The sequence below is a fragment of the Leishmania major genome, chromosome 32, assembly GCF_000002725.2.
Source record: "Leishmania major strain Friedlin complete genome, chromosome 32".
Taxonomy (NCBI): Eukaryota; Euglenozoa; class Kinetoplastea; order Trypanosomatida; family Trypanosomatidae; genus Leishmania; species Leishmania major.
In genome coordinates this window covers 66,866-87,555 of record NC_007273.2, presented here as the reverse complement: position 1 = coordinate 87,555, position 20,690 = coordinate 66,866, and the positions used below count along the sequence as shown (strand labels likewise).

Genomic DNA, 20,690 nt, shown 5'->3' with positions numbered 1-20,690 from the left:
GCAGCCATTTAAAACGGAAAAGGCCCAAAGAAAACAAAACACGCAGTTCACGCATCGCTCACACTTGCGCTGGCGAGTCATGCAAGCCGCCACGCACTTGGCACGGCACATCTTTGCTTTTTCCCCGTCATCGTCTCCACACCAAACCCCCCTCGTGCTCCTTTCGTTCGAGTCGTGAATGACGTCGCGATTCCAGCAGCTTTTGGTGAGGGACAGCGACGGAGACAGCTCCGCCAGCGACGTTCAGGCGAACCGCACGCAGAGAAGCACAGGGGCTGGAATTTCACAAACGACACCACATCCGAGTGCGACGCCGAACCCAGCGAACCAAAGCGTTTCTTCCGTCAAGCCGGCTTCGGTCACAGCATCTGCTCCAGCGCGCAGGCCGATCGCACCAACAGCGGCGACAGCAAGCACATCACGCACGGCGACGCAGCGCAACCAGAGCGCCGCGTCCTCAACGCACTTCGTGGTTGAGCCGACACCGCAAGACATCGATGCAGGCGGCAGCCCCTCCGGCTCGACGGACGCCGCTTCCATCTCCTTTCATGCAGAACCCATCCCACACCGTGGCGGGCAGCAGGTCTTCTCCTCACAACAGAGCATCACCTTCAGTTTCGCGCCCTCCAGCGTTGTCCCGTCGGTGCGGAACGATTTAGTGAATGCGAGGCCGGCGCCGACGGTGCGTAGCCGCCCTGGCTCTGGTCGCAACACACCTCGCACCTCGGCCGCGAACGCCAAGGTTCCGGCGCGACGAGAGGAGTCGGAAAGGTCCATCGTTTTCAATGAGGAGAATCCGCCACAGCGCACCGCGTCACAGCGCCCCGTCGCCACCACGGACGGCACCACACCGCGCGGGTCGGAGGCTTCCGCGGCGAGCGATGGCGAGAGGAAGAAGGGCAAGAAGGTAGTGCAGAGAAAAGTGGTGGTGCGCCGTAAGAAGGGGTCCCACCCGAGCGATCCAGGGGAGGTGGTGCGAATAGACGAGCAGGTGATTCGACCTGGGCGCGCAGATGGCGCTGCACCGGCCGCGGCGTCGGCGTGGACACAGCAGGCGCTACCTCCTTTCCGCGTTTCGCCCCGCTCGCAGCAGGCAGCCGAGAGTCGCTCTGCTAGCCGCAGGGCGACACCTGCTGAGGGACCTCGCACTCCGGGCAGCGGGGTGTGCGAGATGCCGCCGCAGATCCCCACCACACGTGCGGACAGCCGAGGAATGTCACCTCGCACGCCGCGTGGGGCTCACAGTACGGAGGCTGCGCGACCGTCAGCGCGCTCGCACCTCAAAAACGCCAGCGTCGCCAATCCACTGCTCCCTCTCCACTCGCTCCATCCCGTCGTCCGCCCGTCCAACCGCAATGGGACACCGAGGTCCGTCACGGTTCCCACTGAGACACCGATCGAGTTCGAGGTGGCGGCCGACACGATGACAGACACGCCCAGCTTCTGCACTGACGACAGCATCTCTTTTCAGTTTGACCGCACCTCAGCTGCGACACGGCAGCGCACCGCCGACAATGGCAACGCCCACCGGAAGCGCCGTCCGCAGATTCCTTCCCCCTCCGCCCTCGACGACGGCCCTACGCCACTCACGGTGGACGAGCGCGGTCAGCTGATGCCTGCGCCCCGGGACAGGGTTCGGCAGACGACGACAGCAGACGGTCGCAAGGCATGGATGCTGTACAGCCCCCGTCGCGGCGATGCCGCCGCTACACTTGCGCAGGAGATTCCGGCTCCGCCGCGGAAGCTGTCGCGGCGGGCGCAGGACATTCTCGCTGCAAAGCGACGCGCTTTAGAGGATGGCGCCAAAAAGCGCCACGCCGACAGCGAGAAGCGCCGCGCTGAGCCGGAGAGGCGGCTCGGCATCTCGCGAGGCACGCACAGGAGCTTCGTATTCCATCCCGCTGCCTTCTACTCTGACGACTTGGCCCGCCAGCACGGGGAGGAGGCGGCACGGATGCAGGACAATCGGTGGGCCGCGTACGTATATGACGGCATGGCGGTGTGCACGGAGACACGCCGCGCCAGTGGCACCGCGACCAGCCGCTGGGAGACGGAGAAGGTGGTGCGTACGCTGCAGCCGGTGCAGGTGGCGCCGGCGGAGGGCACCACTGGCACGTGCGGGTGTGCTGTCTACGACTCGATGCATACGGATGATGACCTGCGTCGCTTGATCGACAGCAGCGGCGCCCGTGAAGACGGCGTCCGCCACTACTTGAACCTGCAGCCCATGCAGTTGGCGAACGTGGAGACGCAGCAGATGGTGGACCCGCCGCTGGAGTCGGTAGGCCGCGGGTCTGTGTCGCCGTCGGAGGCGCAGAGCGCGGTCGAGGCGCGCCACAAGAGCGTCTCGGAACAGCGTGGCGTCGCGACGCTTGGTGGCCTGTGGTGCACGGTGGAGGCTCTGCGAGAAGACGGCCGCCCTGCTGTGCGCAAGGACATGAGTGCACCACGGCGTATCTTGCGCATCTGCGGCGGGCAGGCGCTCAGCGTATCACCGCACACTGGCAGCGGTAAATCGTTTGACGTGCGCTGCTACGAGCTGCTGCTCTTTCCGCAAGAGTTGCTTAGCCCATCAGCGGTCAACTACGGATGGGAGGGGCTCACGCTTGGCCAAGTCGTCGCATCGCCAGCGTCCTCCTTCCCGCTGACACCGCGCATCATCGATGACCCGGTGACTCTGAAGGAGTACAAGAAGCGTTTGCTGGCGACGAAGAGCCGCCAGGTTTCGATTGTGAACTGCGAGGACGACCGCGCCACGTTTGCGGTGGCGTCAGCGGCGTCTGGCGCCGGCGGCAAGGTGGAAGGTGGCGCAGTACAGTACCTCACTCTCACCACGGCGACCATCAGCTCTCGGCAGAAGTACACGATCGATCTGACACTCGTCCTGCTACCCTTCCGCACCAGCGGCATCTTTGCCGGCAAGACCGTGGCGGAGGTGCCGCGGTTTTGTGCGCCGACTGTGATGTCGCACCGCCGCCTGCATGGTCTCTCCCTGTCCTTCTCCACCAAATCAGCCTTCATGTCGGCCTACAAGGCACTGCTGTGGGCTACGGAGTGCGACATTGTGGATATAAAGCCCGCGGACAGCGAGGAAGGTGCCGTGTCCATCGCTGGATACTCGAAACTTCGCGTCTGCGCTACGACGTCGCCGATGGTGCCGTGGGTGGCGTCACTCGGCAGGGGCACACCCGGGCAGCCGAAGGAGGACACCTTCCACGGCAACTGCCTGGATTTCGCGGCGCTCACACTGGCGGCGCCGCCCGGCGCCGTTCAAAGGGCTGAAGCCGACGGCCGCGACCCGCTCACGCTGGAGGATTTTGTGATCACCGATGACGCACCGAACGCCGACGGAGCGGGCGACGGCACTCAAAGTGGGCAGAGCGGCACGCCAACGCGACAACGGCGCCGCAGCACCATCTTCACAAGCACCTTCGCCCCGCCCAAGGGCGCCGACGCTGAGGGGAGTAGCACCCTTCACAACACCGACACGGTCGTCGGCCTCACCGCCTTCGGCGTGATTCGGCGGGCGGTGAGTCAGAAGACATCCGAGGTGTTCGATGTGTGGGTGATACCGCGCAACCGCGGCCGCATGGCACCTACGACCTGCGACGACACTGTGGCGACGGCGGCCGGTGGGCAAACTGCCAAGGCGCAAGAGGAGCACCTTCTGCAGCAGGACGCAGAGGCGGCTATCATGATCGAATACGTCACTCGCCTGCCTTTCCACTCCCGTGTGTACGGCGTGCTGGTAGACGACCAGTGCTACTACATCTTCCAGGAGCCGTGGATCTCGGCGCTGTCGCTCGAGGAGTCTTTGAAAGGCTTCGCCGAGCATGACGCACTGGAGTCCAACGAAGTGCTCAGCAAGATGACGCGGGCAACGACCATTATGTCGCTCAAGGACTTTATTCACGCCATTCTGCGCCCTGGCGAGTGCGGGTCGGGGGCCAGCGAGGAAGTGCAGCTGGAGATTGCTCGAGTGCTCGCTGCCCAGCTACTTCTTCTCGTGACGTCGCTGCATGGCAAGGGGATGCTGCTAGGCCCGTGCCCACCGCAGCGCCTGCTCGTCCGCGTCGAGGATCCCACCAAAGGCATCCATCAGGCCGAGGAGGAGAGTGGCGTGGACACGCCAAGGAAGAAGACGACTCCGCCACCGAGCGTGACATCGAGTAACATTCAGCTCTTTGTGCCCGACATCGGCGTCAACACCCTTGCCTGGAGCTACGAGCGCCAGCAGTGTGGTGTGCTTGAGTACCTGTCGCCCATGTACGTGCTAGAGCAGATGCTTTCGGACTCCTTCGGCAAGAAGGAGCGGCCATGGACGATGCGCGATGACTGGTGGACATACCTCGCTCTCTGCTTCGAGCTATTCGCCGGGGATGGCAGCGCGCTCGTGGCTCCTGAAACGACTGCAGTTATTCCCACTCCGACACCGACGCTTACCAAGTTCTTCTCTCCGGTAGACATTCTCGATGTGTGGCAGAAGGTGATCACAGACTCGGCCTCTGGCCTGGCGAGCACGGCAGCGGAAACGATCGGGATGCGCACGCGCCGCTACGTGCACCAGCGCGTGCTCAAGTCTGTAAGCCGCTCCCTGGACAGCTGGGTGGTCACCAAGGCAGAGCAACTGCAGTACTTCGGCACTACCGCCCCCCGCCAGGCGCGTCGCGTCGTGCGCGCCGTGCCGCCGCCGCCTGACGCGCAGGGCAAGGCGATTGGCGTCTCGCTTGCTGCCATGTACCTGAAGTGTGCCCAAGAGGTCAGCGACACCTCCAGCATCGCTTTCCAGACTGAGGGCGAGGAGGCCAGCGACGCGTCCGTGGAGAACATCCTGGCGGACATGCCGTGGCTCTTTCAGGTGCGCGACTTTTTCGACACCATCCTCGACGCCGTCTTTTCCCCAACGCTGTGCAGCGTGCACGGGCCGGCGCTGCGACTGGTGTCACACCCCTTCTTCCATGGTGTGCATCTGGCGACGATTTTTGACGGGTCACACGTGTATTCCGAAGCCGTCGCGGACTACGCGGAGAAGTACCTGAGCAAGAGCAAAGTTCAGGCGGCACTGCTGACCTATCGGAGACGTGCGTACCGTGGGCTGCTGCGGCCGCGGAGAGACATGCCTCTCATGATCACCAGCTCTGCGTACAACACCTCCGGCAGGGCGAACTCTGTTGCCCCGCTGCTTCTGCTGCCCACGCCGAGTTTCGACGATGAGCACACAGTGCGCGAGAATGACAACTCCACGGCATGGCACGAGTCGGAGGCCAGCCCGACAGAGGGGCTGGTCATGAGCCGCACGAGTTCCATGGTGCACTCCGCCATTCCTTCGCCGCGGTCGCAGTCGTCCGCCGCCAGGATGTGGGGCCAGCAACGATTGAGGGCGATGTACAACCCGGCAGAGTGGCAGTCCCTTGCGGCGCTGGAGACGGAGGTGCGAAGCGTTCTGAACGCCCACGGCCCTGGCGAGTCTGTCTGCCGCCACCGCGGCTCTGCTGATGCCGACCACGCATCCGACCCGGTAACCATTAGCAACCGGCCCATGCAACCGGTGCAGTGCTACAGCGGTCCGGCGCAGACCGAGACCATCTCCGTGGCGTCGTCCGGCCGTCGCCGCGACCCTCGCGAGTACGAGCACGTCGTAGACTCGAGGGCGGCACGCATGACTGCGGAGCCGCCACAACGCTACGCTCATGGCAGTGGAAGCACCAGCGTCCTTGACGATGCGACAGTGACGACGTCGGAGACGGTCTTCGTCCAAACAAACACAGCCCCGTTCGTGCAGCCATTGCAAACAGGGGCGTTGTGCAACAGCCACCCCGTAACGCGGCGAGAGAGCCAGCGCGGCGCCGCGCCTTTGGTGGCTGTAGGGCCGTTGGAGAGTGTCCGAAAAGAGGCCACGCCCGCCCGTCGGCCGCACCGCTACGCTGACTCCAATGAGTTTGAGCGCAGCCTCAACGACATGGCGCGGAGTCACCCTCACAGGCACCGCAGCAGAGCTGAGGCTGCTTCATCGTACCACGGCAACGGCAGGCTCGCGAAGGGCTACGGCCCCGGTTTCTCTCAGCTGGAAATACCATCTTCGAAGCGCGGCTCACGCCCCGCGTCGCGCCACAGCAACCGCGTGCACCAGGAGGAGTACGATAGCCAGCGGTCGTGGCCCCACCAGTTCTTGGATGCTGCGACAGTGCAGAAGAAGGGCCAACCCTGCCGACTCTCTGACCCGCAAAACCCTGCTATGTACCGCACGACGATTGACCAGCAGACTCAGCGCTCCGTGCACCGCCACGGTCCTCATAGTCACCACGGCGGCAGCATCGTAGACGCTGCCTCAGGCTTGAACGCTTGTCAGGAGAGCAGCAGCGACGAGTCGTACATGTTGGTGCAGTCCGACGGCGAGGCACACACGGAAAGGGCACCGATGCCCAACTACCAGTCGAATAATCTGAACCGCAAGAGCCCTGCCCCCCGTAACCCCCGCGCCTCGCGAGCCGAGGTGATCGCCTCTGACCGAGCATCCTACTTTGAGTTCTAGTACTGTTGGGGCGCGTTCGTGGCTGAGTCAAGTGCTCCTCAGCATGCACCCACCTTTCCCAGCGTTCACGTCACATGCCACAGCGAAGTTTTTGTGCGTGTGTGTGTTAAGGCATCCTCGTGCTCTGATTACGTTGATGTGTTGTGAATCGTTTCTCGCTTTTTTTTTGTCGTTGCTGTGCGACGCGCGTGTGTCTTGTTCCGTCACCCCGTCCTTCTTTACTTCATCACTCGATATCGCAGTGCGCCGGCACTGTCTTCACGTCTCTCTGAGTCGCTTCCTTCTCCCCATCCGTTTGCGTGCGTTTTGGGCACCGTTGACCGCGTACAAGGAGGGGATGGGTGGGCATTGCGGGCCGGAGGCGGGGGTTGGCTGAGGAACTGGGCGGTGCATCATCCGCAGCGCCCGCCATTGTTCCCTGTTCGTTCTCTTTTTTTTGTGTGTGAGTGACGCAGCGTCGAATGGCGATGCTCGCGACGTGCGCGTGTGGCTCCATCTCTGTTGTTTACCTCTCTTTTTCTTCGGTGCTCCTTCGGTACCCGGATGACGGGGAGTGGGGGTGTAAAGGCGCCTCCATGCGTGGTGTCGCAGGGCCCAGTATCCCCGCCCTCTTTCTCTGGAGAGGCCGGGAGGCCGCCCTATCGCCGGCCAAGTGCCGAACCACCTGTGGTGTGGTGACAAGGTCGCAGGCGCCGGCGCCGTGCTGGAGGTGAGAGCGACGTATCGCTGTTGATATAGTTGGTCGGGTCCTGGATGGGCATTGCGTCGGGGCGACCGGCGACAGTGAGCACGCGTGTGCCATCCATATGATTCGGCAGCGTGTCACGATGTCTTGAACGTAACCCGCCCGGCCCTGACTGGTTAGTGGTGCGGGGGGCGCCCGGTGCCATCCCGAGAGGGGGTGGGGTGGGCGGGGGAGGCGCCAGCTGGCGACCGGTGAGGCGGCGGGTGGGTGGGGTAGAGCTTGAGGGCGGATGGCCGAGCTCCGCTGGCTGCGTCGGCGCCTCGCTGCACCGCGTGCCTGCCGCTTCTTCGCGCGACGCGGTGGGACTGTGACAGGGCCGTGGGTGGAGCGGAGCTGGACTTGTGCTGCAATGGCAGCGAAACGGATGCGTCGTGAAGAGAAAAGCCCTCTACTTTTTTTTTGCTCTTTTTCGTCATGTTGAGTTGGGCTGCGTAATTCTTTTATGGTGCGTGCGCGTTTGACGTTTCACGTGCGCGGGGGGGGGTTGGTGGTCGTGGCGTGGCTAGAGATGAGCGGCTCTTTTCGATGCTTGCTGTTTCTCTCCGTCTAGCTGTTCTTCGATTTGTAACGTGGTGCACCGAGGATGTCCGTTGATGTGTTTCCCTTCCTCTGTAGCCACACACATATACACACACACACACATACACACACACACACACACACACACACACACACACACACACATATTTTTTCCTGTTCAGCGCCTGCGCGGAAAGCATCTTCATTCCGCGGAGAGAGAGAGAGCTGATAGACATCTATTTTTCCATCCTTGAATTTTTCCTGTTTATTCTTCCTTGTTTCCGTGTTCGTCGTTACTGTTCTCTCTCGTGTGGCGCACTTTTTTGCGTGTGCGTGTGCTGGCGGAGTGGAGATGGTCAGACCGCGATCAGTGTGTACAAAACACTACCGTAATGGGTAAAGGGCAGCCCCCTTCCTTCCACACACGGGGTCATATGCGCACCCACCCACTAACATGCTCGAATGCGTGGTGCCAGTCGAGATGATGATGCAGCGGGCAGTTTAGTCAGGTGGAGCGCTGTCCGATCCACTTACCTTTGTAGGAAAGGCCGATCGACTCGGGGCGGGACTTCGCCGATGATGCCTCGTCGCCGGTGGCCCACCAAGGTGCTGTTGCTGCGGACACCTCTCACGCCACCATACTTGACAGCAGACATACCCAAAGTACGTGGATCGGGTGTTGTCTTTCACCCTCTCACCTCACGCCCCGTCCTCGTTTTTTTTTTTCGTTCTCTCCTTCGCTAAAACGCCGCCATTGCTTCTCCGCTTGACACTCACATTTCGTCCTCGTTCTCATTTCTGCCCCTCCTTGACGTCACGCGATGTGTGCAGCTGCCGTCCATAGAGGATCTTCACTTCCTGCCGGCATAATATCTCGATCTATGCATAGACGGACACGCGCGCCCCACGCGTCCCCCACCCCTCACACGAGCAGCTCATAGAGTTCACTGCCGCTGTTGCCCTACTCGTCCTCCAGCGCGCCGCCCGTGTGGCAGAGTGCGGTGCACGACAAACGTCATTTTTTTTCGTTTGCTCTTGTTTAAGTGGTCCCACAGCGCCAGACTGTGCGAGACTATTCGACGCGGGCGCCTCAGATGGACATTGACTTGCGCGACCGTGGCATCGCTCGTCTCTGCTTCGATGCCCAGGGGGCGAACAAGGAGGAGGCAACAGTCGCCAGCGCCGTCGCTGTTTTGCTGGCTGACCGTAACCGCATCGACTGTATCAGCGGCCTCAATGCCGTCTTCGTGAACCTCGTCGAACTGCGGCTCTCCCACAATCAACTGGGCCGACTCAGTACCCCGTACCACCGTCTTCGGCAGACCTGTCTGCGCGATCATGCTGTCGCGTCACGCTGCTGCGACGGCGTGGCATCGTGGATTCGCTGCCTTCCCACCACGCTGCAGGTGATTGATGTTGCCTTTAACAACCTGCACAGTTTTCTCGAGTGCAGCTGCGAGTGTGCAGCCGCTCCGGAGCGGCACGTTGCTGCGGGTGGGGTGGAGGTGAAGCCCTCAGCCTCCGATGCGACTGTGTCTCTCGCTCGGCTGCTGCGCCACCGCGTGCCCTTCGCACTGCCTTTCTTCTTTTCTGCTCAGCGGTTTCCGCAGTTGCGGGAGCTCAACCTCTCGCACAACGCCTTTGATGTAAGCCTCCGCGAGAGCGACGAGATGCAGGAGGGGCACAGTGCTCTTCAGGCGGCATTGGTCGAGCACTCCACCGCAACAACCCCGGCGACACTCTCCTCCGTCGATCTCTCCTACAACAAAGGTCTGGCTTCCCTGAACTGCTTCTTTCTCTCGATCCCACCGTGCGCCGGGGCGAGTGCGAAGGCGGCGGCAGCGGCAGTGGCAGCATCGCAGTCGACTGTTACGCCGTCGTGCTCCGTGAACTTGGCTGGCACTGGGATCGAGGATCTTCAGGGCATTTCATCCGTAAACGGGCACGACGCTACTGTGCAGTGGGACCTGCAGCTCTACCCGTCGCCGGTTTCTCTCATCATCCTTCGCGCGGCACCGTCTGCGTTGCTACAGCTCACCCACGCCATCGTGAACATGCGCGTTGATGGCGAGCAAAACGCACTGGTCGCTGCACTGACCGAGGTGACGCATGAGGGCGGAACTGCGACGTCTGCCATTGCGCGCTTGCAGTCGGTGGCCCAACTCGACGACCTGGAGCAGATCGCTGCCGCCGCCATCTCGAGAGAGGAGCCAGACATGAGCAACGCCCTACCCGACGGCGCGACGTGGATCTCGACCCTGGCATACGCATGCCTTCTGCGCCAAGTCGTTCCCTCCCTTCGCACCTTGGACCGGGTTTTCCGCGTGGGGCGATGCGAGCAACTCCTGCTATCGTCTTTGTGCCGCCTGCTGCTGGGAGACTCGCGACCACAGCGAGCCTCCTCCTCTTGCCTGTTGCCAATGAAAGCGCCCCCGCCGCTCCACCCAAGCGCGCCGGCGGCGTTGGCGGTGCCGGTTCAGCGTGGGCTAGGCGGCGCCGCACACTGTGTCGCACCGGAGCTGCAATCGCGTATCGTGGTTGGCACGGAGGCGTCGGAAGCGGCCGAACCCTCGGTAGGTGTCGGTGTCGCTGATGCCTCTGCTGCTGCTGCTGCCGCGGTGCGACCAGGCCAATTCCAAGCGGCACTGGCCGCCCTCCGTCCGAGTTGCTCTAGCTCGGTAGCAGCGCCGGCGGCCACCACACACACCTCGTCTTGTCATTCGATGATGAGCGCCTCTTCTGTATCTGCAGAAGGGGACGCGGCCGTTTCTGGCAGCAGCGACGTTCTCCTGTTCATGTCAGGAGAGGATTGGTATACGCCCTCTGGCCTGACGCCGGGGGAGGGGGCACTGTACGAGTCTCTATGCCAGGAAGCCAAAGAGCTGCAGGAGGCGGTGCTGGCAAGCAACGAGCGATGCCGCGACATCCAGGCGCACACTGAAGCACTGCAACAGCAGCTCAGGCAAGACCGCACGCTTGTGGCAGACCAGTGGAAGGAGATCAGCCGGTTGCGGCAGGAAAAGGAAGCCCTCGAGGCGAGTGTGGGGCGGGCAAAGCATCGGCTGGATAAGCGGCAGAAGGAGGTGACCTACGGCGTCACGGCTATGCAGTCTCGCGAGGTGGCGGCGCGCGAAAAGGCGGCCATGGAGCGGCTCGCGGCTCGGGAGAAGGAGCTGGCGCGCCGTGAGCGTCAGCTGCGTCGGCGTGCAGCTCAGTCTGGTGCCCTGGCTGTCGAGTACCAGAGCAGCGGCCCGTCTGGGCAGCGGAAGAAGCTACGCAGCGAGGTGCTGCGTGAGGCTGCAGTTCGCAAGCGACTGGCGGAGCAGGAGAACAAGGACCCGCTCGCCTACTCACCGGCGCCCTTCAAGGCAGAGATACGTCGCTGCAGCGCTCGCCGCTCGCTCGATCAGCGTCCGTCAATGCACACTGCTGCCGAGGAGGAGCACGGTTACTTTGAACTGAATGGGGACGTGAGCACCCCTGAGCTTCGCGAGGTGGCAGGCCAGTATTTGGCACACCTCCCCCTTTCGCAGCAGCAGCAGCTTCGCGACGCGTCCTTGCGGCTGCCTTCCAGCGGCAGCTTTGACGAATCGCGTGGCCGCCGCCGCAAGGCATCGCCATCGCAGCGGCATGGCTCCCCGACAAGCGGCGACGGTGGCGACCCCGTCATGGACTACGCTGCGGAGACAGGCGCGAAGAACCGCACGCCGTCTCCGGAGGTAGCTCGGGATTTGAGCTCTGTTTCACTGTCGGAGCTGCTGGATGCCGCGGCCGCAATTCGGCAAAAGCAGGTGGCGCTTCAGCGGCTGCAGCAGCAGTGGCGGGGGCCGCTACCGCCTCCTATGGTGCCTCCTGGTGGGGAGGAGGCGACGCGCGCTGTGGACACTGTGGTGCAGACGGCTTTCGAGAAGGCTTCTTGCCTGCACGGTGGCGCCAGTCGCGGCGGCGCCGATGACGGCGATGCGAGCGCAGCGCAGACACCTTTGCCAGCTGCACGCCTGGATATGCGTGCGAGCGGTAGGCGCTCACCATTTTCATCGCCCGCGTATGAACCGGAGGGGTCTGCGCCGAGCAGCGCGCAGCAGCTCTTTGATCGCATGCTGGAGCAGAGAGCTTCTGCAGCGGCCCACCTTATGGCGAGAACCACAAGTGCAAAGGCCGTTGCTGGCGACCACACGACTCACGTGGTGGATTGTCTCTCCACCAAACAAGGGGACCGGCGCTCTCCGACCGATGCGTGCGGAGAGGAGCACGATGACACCACTGGTGAGCTGACCAGTGACACTTTCACAGACAAGGCAGAGGACGCCGCTGGACAGCGACTACAGACTAATCGCGCGCTGTTTCGGTAATGAAGTGGCACACGCGCATACACAAGGCAGGGAGACGGTGAAGTGCATCCGTGCGTCTATGACAGCGACGCGGCCTTCTTTTCCTCTCATGCGTCTGTTGCGTAGGCCGACATAGAGAATAGAAAGAGAGGAGGGGCGTGCGTGCGTGTTTTTTTTTCTGGACGCGCGCTGCGTTTGCGCGACTGTGCGTTGCTATGCTTTTCCCAACGGTCTCTGGGCCCGGGCACCAGGGACACCTCACCCCCTTCCCTTTCCCCTGACGGATGACCTCTGCGCAGCTGCGCTCCTGTTGAAGACGGACTGCATCTGCAGACAACCACCCCAACACGCACACACACACACACACACAGGCGTACGGGACAGACGTGCAAAGGCGCATCCAGTACACACAGCTGCACCGCCGATTCGTTGCCGCGTACGCGACTGCGTTATGGCGGGGTGCTGGAGTACTCTCCTCTGATGCATGAGCTCTGGCGATTTCATTTTTTTTTTCGTAGTGGGTGCCGTCTGGGCATTGTGGCAGATCTGCAACGCGTTGTCTCGCCACAGGCGATGTCTCTGACTTTCGAATGTTTCTGCTGTGACTCCCTCACGTGCTCTCTCTTTCTCTGTTTCCATCGACCTACTTCCGACTACGCGGTGTTGCTTTTCCTTTTGTGTTGGCCGAGTTCACATCATCTACACCACTTCCCCGTCTGCTCGACAATTCGCAGCTCTCTGCTCACCCACACGCTGCCTCAAGCTACGCTGCGCACGCGCACTCAACCCACGTACACTCACCCGCCCACAACAACCCAGAAGAACGGCGCAACACTACCACCACCACCCGAAGAGTCCCCACGGCGTTTCTTTGCAGATCGTTGCCACCGCCTCTCTGTGTGCGCTTCCTTTTCCTTTTCGTCTACATCCTCTGCCGATCAGCAACGCTGGCTCTTACTAGCCCCAACACCACCCTACCACTTCTGTTCTTCGCACCAGTGCCGCCGCTGCCTCTACACACAGCCCTTCCATACACACCGCAATCATGTACAACAACGACCACAAAGCCACGGTGAAGAATGCCGACATGCCGGAGGACATGCAGGCGGACGCGATTGAGGTTACGCTTCAGGCAATGGAGAAGTTCAACATCGAGAAGGATATCGCTGCCTACATCAAAAAGGAGTTCGACAAGAAGTATCAGCCAACGTGGCACTGCATTGTGGGCCGGAACTTCGGCAGCTTCGTGACGCACGACACCCATTGCTTCCTATACTTCTACCTCGGCCAGGTCGCCATTCTGCTCTTCAAGTGCGGGTAGGATTAGCAGTTTTCCTTTTGGACAACAACAACACAAGGAGGAACTCACGCCGCCGGTTATCATATCCCCTCTCCGCGATGTGTGAACGATGCGTACACGCACGAACACACACACGCACACACGCACACGCACACACGCACACACAACGGTCGGCAATAGAGCTTGGAGGGAGAGGCGATAGAAAGACGGCCACAAAGTCGTCGAGCGGGGCGGCACCACTTTCCATGTGTTGTCTTCGCAGCCGTTGTAGTCCTCTGTCCATTTTGTGTGTTTATCCGCGTCGACCTGCGACATGGGCATATGAAAGCACACCGTAGCGTGTCCACGCATAGACTCTGGAGAACGAAGAGGGAGGGATGGCGTCTTGGGCCGCAAGATGATGGGAGCCGCTCTGTACACGTCCATCTTCTTCGACTGCTTCTTCTTTAAGCGCGCGTGGCTTGCGTATGCGGACCACTAACACGTCTCTGTTCAGTGTTTGTGCGACCACTTTTTTATTTTCACGTCTTGATATGCTTTTCTCTCCCTTTTTTTCTTGTCTTTTTGTTCTTGTTCGGTCGCTGTTGTGTGTGTGTGTGTGTGTGTGTGTGTGTGCGTGCCTCTTTCTCTGCCGTCACCAACCCTCCTCATCCCCCCTGTCTCTCTCGCTCGTCGCCAGCACGTGCCCGCCCGCGCCTCTGCTTTCTTTTTTGATTTAGGTCTTGTGTTCGCACTTTGATTGTCTTGATGAACGTCAAATTTGGGTCGTTACCGAGCGAGACTCTCGCCAGCTACCCGAGGGGCAAGACAACACTGGCGCTGCAGACGTGGACGCTGTTTGATGTGGTCGCGTGTTTTTCGCACATGAAGGGCACCACTGCACGAGAGCACATGTGCATGGGCGCACGAAAAGTAGCTGTACATGCCAAGTTGTGCTCACTGCGCAGCAGTACACGGAGTCGCGATCGATGCAGCGGCGAAGAGAGAGAGAGAGAGAGAAAGAGCGGCACCATAGAAGAACGGCTGAGGGGCGGGAGGCGGTGCGGACGAGAGGACATGGCGCGAAAAGGGAGAACGAACAAATGGGTCATTCATGTATTTAGCGTTCTGCCCTTTCGGTCCCCTCCTGTGCATCGGTGTGTATGGTACGTGTACGTGTGTCTGTGCGTGTGTCTATGCGCATCTTCTTCGTGCCTTCGTGGAGGGATGAAGCGCCAAAAGACGAAGGGGTAGCACACCCCCCAAAAAAAAATGCGGTGAGGTGAGCGAATCGGAATCGAGTCATGGCAACGACAGACAGAGATAGAGAGTGAGGGAAGGAGTGAGAGGCCACCAGGTTCAGTCTTGAAGTAATCGGAGAAGTTGCTCAGAAGAAGCAAAAGCGACGGTGACAGCGAAAAAGAGGGAGGAGGAGTGGGGGAGTTGGGAAGACAGCGTTGCGCCTGCACGGTGCTCTCTTCTCATCTCCGCCTCCAGCTCCTTCCTGGACGCCTCTCCCTCGTCGACGAGCTTTTCAGTGTTCTTCCTCTTTCTGTTCGTCATTTTGTGATCTTTCTTCCCCCACCCCCGCGACAGCACTCCATGTTCGTACCTTGCCTACAAACACGAACCATGCTAGTCAGGGCTAAGGAAAAATGTGATTTGAAGCAAACACGTAGCAGATGCATTCGATCTTGCAAGCGACGCTTATGTCTGTCTTCGCGGATGTATGGAGCGCAGCCCTGTCGCTGGCTGCCCTATCCCCATTCCTCTTCTTGAGGGGCGTAATGTACTCCTGCCCGCGTCTCTGCGTTGGTCCTGCTGGTGAAGGAGCACGCGCTGGCACGCCGAGAAAATAGGTGAGAGATGCCACTTGCGAGAGATGCGGTGCTAGGGGCTCTCAACACAGTAGGCAGAACTTTTGTACTCAGTTTCAGGTACCCGCTACTTCCGCGACAATATGCCGACCCCTATGAAGATGCAACACCCCCTCCTCTTCTCCCTATGCTCGACTTATCGTCGTTCCTCTTTCTTTTTGATCCCTTCCTCTGATTTTCGTCTTGTGCGCGTCGCCTCAGGTGAGGAGTCCGCAGCCAAGAGACTGCACCCGCTCCGCTTGCCTTTCTTTCTGCAGCGGCTTCTCATTTTTTACTTATTCATTTCTTTTCTGTTGCTGTCGCTTCGCTGTGGCACGCCCCGCCGCACACACCGCAGCTTGCACCCTGATCCAGTGCTTCAAGATCCAAAGTAGCTCCCCCCCTCCTCCCCCCGACAATCGCTCCGCTGCGTGTAAATACGCATACACGCTGTACGGCGGAGAGCGAGTAAGGGACTGCACATGAGTGGCCGGCACGCGCAGAGCGTTCGCGCCCACCATGTTCACCTTCTCTTGCCAGTGCCAGAGTTGCCGAGGCAACCTCGTCGCGACGGAGAAGGAGTTCTACTTCACCTCATCTCTTTTTCGAATCGATCTGGGCTGGGGCAATGTGAAACGAATTCGCCTCGAGACGCAGCAGGTGAAGGGGGTGCCCACGAGCGTGCTTGTGGTGGTGCTGCAGCACAACGAATCCATTAAGATGCAGGCAAGCAGTCCCTCCGCACAGAAGAAGCGCCTCTTGTCCTCTCGCAAGTACTTCTTCTACGACTTTCATGACCTCCTTGGAGCGGAGGAGCAGATGAAGCGTCTCCTCGAGCAGTACCGAGCGTCCGAAAAGGCCAAGAAGGATGAGGCTCGGGATGACTCAGAGAAGGGATCCTCGGCCACGACAAAGCAGCAGACCGGCAAGCCTGGCGAGAAAGACGAAGTGAGCACCTCGATCTCGGGCGCTCCAAAGGATGAAAGTCTGAACAACACCCGCACAACCACGAACCGCAATCCGGACTCTGACGCGCGGCGGACGGCGCTCGGGCTGCCCTTAGCAGGTCGGCGCGCGCCGCCATCGAGCTCATTACGGCCCAAGCTTTCCGGCAAGCTCGTCAGCATCCCTGTCGCAAGTGCCTCAAAAGTCCAATCGGGCAAGTACGCGCGACTCTTTCTCAAGTTTTACCGGCACGTTGCGGCCGTGCTGATCGTTGTCATGCTTGCTCTGCTCACTCGACATTACACCCACTTTGATGACCTGCACGTGCAGAGTCCCTTGCAGAGAGCAGAGAAACTGCTGCGCGACATCCACGCTCTGTCAGACGTCAACGCAAGGCTGGAGTCGTACGACAGTCACGAGACTCTGCGGCAGTACAACAAGAGACGGAAAGACCTGGCGGAGGAGAGTCGCACCTTCACGCATCAGCTCGAGCAGGCAGCGATGAAGCTGATGGGCCGTTACGTCGCGCTGCAGGCCAAGATGGCCACCTTGCGTGGCCACCGTGCCCAGCGCGTCGCGCATGAACAGCAGAGAGGCACGCCGTCTCCACCGCCACCGTCCACCATGTCGACCGTGTTCGGCACGCCAATGACGGCCGCCGACAGGGCGCGGCTCTTCTCGCAGCGCGGAGAGGCATGCCAAGCGCGCGCAGGCGACGGCGGCGCCGCCAAAACCGGCGCAGGCCGATGCGGCAGCAGCGGCGCGGCCCGTAAAAAGGCCGCGAAGCGGAGGGTTGCTCCGCTCAAGAGCATGTCTCTGTTGCGCCTCAAGTCGGATGTGCAGCGCTGGGCTCGCCGGGCACAATCTGCGTGGCATTATGCGATCAGCTTCATCTTTGAACCGCCAGTGAGACCGTCGACGCACCCCGCGCCCTCGGCGGGTGAGCATCACGGCTCCGCCGGCGAAGCGGCATGGACGGTCTACACAGAGAAGATGGGCGAGTACTTCCGGCTGACGGAGTGGGTGTCGGCTGCCGAGCACAAAGACCGCCTTAGCTGCCTGCAGCTCACTCAAGAGCTGCTGGAGACGGTGGAGATGACAGAGCGCGTCTTTGCCACCTTCAGCAATGTGTTCCTCATGGACCGATACCGTAAGCTGGAGTCGGGCGAGGAGCGCGCCTCGCACTGGATGCAGCCTCCGCAAGCACTCCGAACTGTCACTGGCGACAACAAGTACTACGCGGCCAACGCGTTCTCGAGCGAGGAGGTGGCGCATGTGGCGATGCTACGCCGCTTTGTGGGCAGTCTCGTGCACAGCGAGCCCTTGGAGGCGGATCAACCTCGCCGTCGCCGTATGGCTTTGCGGGTGGCCGACGCAATGCTGAGCTACCGGGAAAGTGAGGTGCAGCTTCTGCGCGCGCGCAATCAGGGCAGACCTGTCAACGCCACGGAGCTGTGGCGAGTGTTGGAGGAGAAGGTGCTGCGGCCCGCCACGATGCCGCTGCGCGAGAACCCCGACATTGACAACTCCACTGTGTACCTCCGCAACCCGATAGCGGAGCTGCGGTTTTGGCACACGCACGAGGCTGCCTGGCGTGAACACGTACTCTCGTTCTTTTCACCTGAAGAGCAGGCAGAAATTCGAAGCAGCCTGGATACTGACGACCATAGTCACCAAAGTCTCGTCGACCTAACAACTCCACCCGTGGAGCTCCAGTGGGTGAACCTGCCGCTGTTCCGCGGTCTCCTCTGCTTCGAAGGAACATCGCACCTGCAAGGTAGCGCCAGCGAGGTTGCCGACGACGCCGCAGGCGACCTCGCACACGCATCGGAAGACGAGGACAACGGAAACGCTGACGAGACGGCGAGCGACATCGGCGAAGACAACACGGAGGAATCGCCCTCGAATACCTCCTCCGACCGTGCCAGCACGCGGCCCCACACGCCCGTGATCTCCGCTTACTTGTTGCCAGCACCACCAACACACCGCACAGCATCCACCACGAAAAAAATGACACCGTCAAACCGCACAAACACTGCCACTTCGAGATCTTCAAAGACCCCCGAAACACCACCGGACGTGACGGCTTCGCCGCATGCGCAGAGCTCGAGGGCTGAGGACCTATGGAAAGAAGTGAAACTTCGTTGGATGGATGACCTGAACGTCTTTCGGCTAGCCTTTGACGCGGACTCGGCGGGCCGCAGCGCCCATGCCGCTCACTTGCACTGCACGGACAACGATGAGCGCGGTGTCGTCGCTGACGCGGCCGAAGTGCACTGTCGACTCTCTGGGATCCTTTCCTTGATCAACGAGTTTTATGTACGATACTTGACACCAACAGCGCTGCAGCGCTTTGCCGCCTTCCTGCGAGTGCTTTTCCCGCCGTACTTCCAGTCCCACAGTAGTAGGGAGGTGTACATTTCTGCCCTGCGGAGCTGGGGCGCACAGGACCCCGCCGTGCAGCTTGCCATCGCTCAGGTCACAGGCTTTGCTCCTGGCACAACTAGCGATGTCTCGCGCTCTCTCCTCTACATCGTCTTGCAGCCCCCTCCTCTCTTGCAGGCGAGCGTCGTCTCCGCCCGCCACACGACCGTTGCGGTGATGGTACTGGTCCTGTTTGGGGGAGTGTTGACCGCTCTCTACATGATGCAGTAGCAGGTGCATCCACTGCATAGCATCGCGTACCTGTGTGCGTGTGCGTGCTATCCTCTGTACTCGATGCTGCCTTGTCTGCTAATGCACGTACATAAATTTCCGTCGTTCTTTTCGTTTGTCGTGGGGTGCAGCCTGAGACGCACTGCTGGCGTGCGTACGCAGATGTTTCTTCATCATTTTTTCAGCTCGTGTAGGCGGCACGCGCCTCAGTGCTTCTCTTCTATGAATCCGCTCTACCCGTCGCACTCCCTCCGTGCTGTGCTCGAGTAGCTTCCCTGTCCCTTCACGAGCACTGCCTGCGCTCGTGTCTGCTCTTCCGGCCCTCTTTTCTCACCTCTTTTTTGCATGGCAAGCAGGGGTGGTGCGCGAATTTTTTGGCTGTTTTCCTTTCGTTCTTCGTGCGGGATGACCGCTTTCGTGTTGGCGGTGACCGGCTGACGTTGTTACAAGTGACGTAGTCCTTTACACTGCCCGTTTCTTTTCTGTTTATGCTGTTCAACGGGTCCGTTTCGCTGCCATTACAACACGCGTCCAGCTCCGCTCCACCCACGGCCCTGTCACACTCCCACCGCGTCGCGCGAAGAAGCGGCAGGCACGCGGTGCAGCGAGGCGCCGACGCAGCCAGCGGAGCTCGGCCATCCGCCCTCAAGCTCTACCCCACCCACCCGCCGCCTCGCCGGTCGCCAGCTGGCGCCTCCCCCGCCCACCCCACCCCCTCTCGGGATGGCACCGGGCGCCCCCCGCACCGCTAACCAGTCAGGGCCGGGCGGGTTACGTTCAAGACATCGTGACACGCTGCCGAATCATATGGATGGCACACGCGTGCTCACTGTCGCCGGTCGCCCCGACGCAATGCCCATCCAGGACCCGACCAACTATATCAGCAGCGATACGTCGCTCTCACCTCCAGCACGGCGCCGGCGCCTGCGACCCTGTCACCACACCACAGGTGGTTCGGCACTTGGCCGGCGATAGGGCGGCCTCCCGGCCTCTCCAGAGAAAGAGGGCGGGGATACTGGGCCCTGCGACACCACGCATGGAGGCGCCTTTACACCCCCACTCTCTTGCCGTCAAGGACTGCGTAGAGAAGCACAAGGGGAACACGCAGCGCAATATCTGCGCGATTCTGTAGGAAGCAGTCCGGCGTCAACGACGGAAGCTGAGCTTACCGTTTTCTCTTCTTCCTCACAGGGTCTCGGTCCAATGCGGCGCCTCGTCGGTGAGAGACAGACAACCCACACATGCCACGCCTGCTCAAGTGCGCAGCGACATGGTGCCTGCTGAGAGAGAGGTTTTTGGTTCTTGTTGCGCCCCCCTATTCCCCTCGCCGCTACTCTCAGCGGCACGGACGCTGCACAGATCTACGCCCTGGCCGCCGCCGGGCACATCCCACCAACGTCATCAAGAACTCAACATCGTCTTTGGCCACGCAAACCCCTCGAGGTGAGCGCAGCTCTCTCTCTCTCTCTCTCTCTTCCACTTTTTGTTTTGTGCGCGCTCTCCGCTGGTGCTCAGAACCACTGCTGCTGGACCGCGCCTATCCCCGCAGACACCCCCATACAGAGAAAAACTCACACAAACACACGCATACTCGGCACACACACACACACACCTTTCTTTCAAGAGACACAGACGCATACACGGACTCGCAAAGACCCCACCTTTCTCTTCACTGAGGTACATCGGCGCCCCCGCGGCGACGTACTCAACTGAGTGTTAGCTTTCAGCGGAGGTGCACACATAGATCTCTGCGTGTCGGCGTTGCCACCGCTGTAATGTCACAGCTACCGTAGCCTTCGCCCGCTTCTTGTTTGCTTATTTCTTCTGT

General features: G+C 61.0%; 4 protein-coding genes across 4 annotated transcripts; all 4 read left to right on the top strand.

Moving 5' to 3' along the window:
* Positions 1–1,171: 1,171 nt before the first annotated feature.
* LMJF_32_0250 (conserved hypothetical protein) lies at positions 1,172–6,532 on the top strand (the record flags this gene model as incomplete). The annotated part of the gene is made up of 1 exon (XM_001685286.1): positions 1,172–6,532. The coding sequence occupies one exon, from the start codon at positions 1,172–1,174 to the stop codon at positions 6,530–6,532; it is 5,361 nt and encodes a 1,786-aa protein (XP_001685338.1).
* A 2,358-nt stretch (positions 6,533–8,890) lies between these two features.
* LMJF_32_0240 (conserved hypothetical protein) lies at positions 8,891–12,148 on the top strand (the record flags this gene model as incomplete). The annotated part of the gene is made up of 1 exon (XM_001685285.1): positions 8,891–12,148. The coding sequence occupies one exon, from the start codon at positions 8,891–8,893 to the stop codon at positions 12,146–12,148; it is 3,258 nt and encodes a 1,085-aa protein (XP_001685337.1).
* Positions 12,149–13,172: 1,024 nt separating this feature from the next.
* LMJF_32_0230 (putative dynein light chain, flagellar outer arm) lies at positions 13,173–13,448 on the top strand (the record flags this gene model as incomplete). Its single annotated transcript, XM_001685284.1, has 1 exon — positions 13,173–13,448. The coding sequence occupies one exon, from the start codon at positions 13,173–13,175 to the stop codon at positions 13,446–13,448; it is 276 nt and encodes a 91-aa protein (XP_001685336.1).
* A 2,333-nt stretch (positions 13,449–15,781) lies between these two features.
* Positions 15,782–18,862, top strand: LMJF_32_0220 (conserved hypothetical protein; the record flags this gene model as incomplete). Its single annotated transcript, XM_001685283.1, has 1 exon — positions 15,782–18,862. One exon carries the CDS (start codon positions 15,782–15,784, stop codon positions 18,860–18,862), a length of 3,081 nt encoding a protein of 1,026 aa, XP_001685335.1.
* Positions 18,863–20,690: the final 1,828 nt, after the last annotated feature.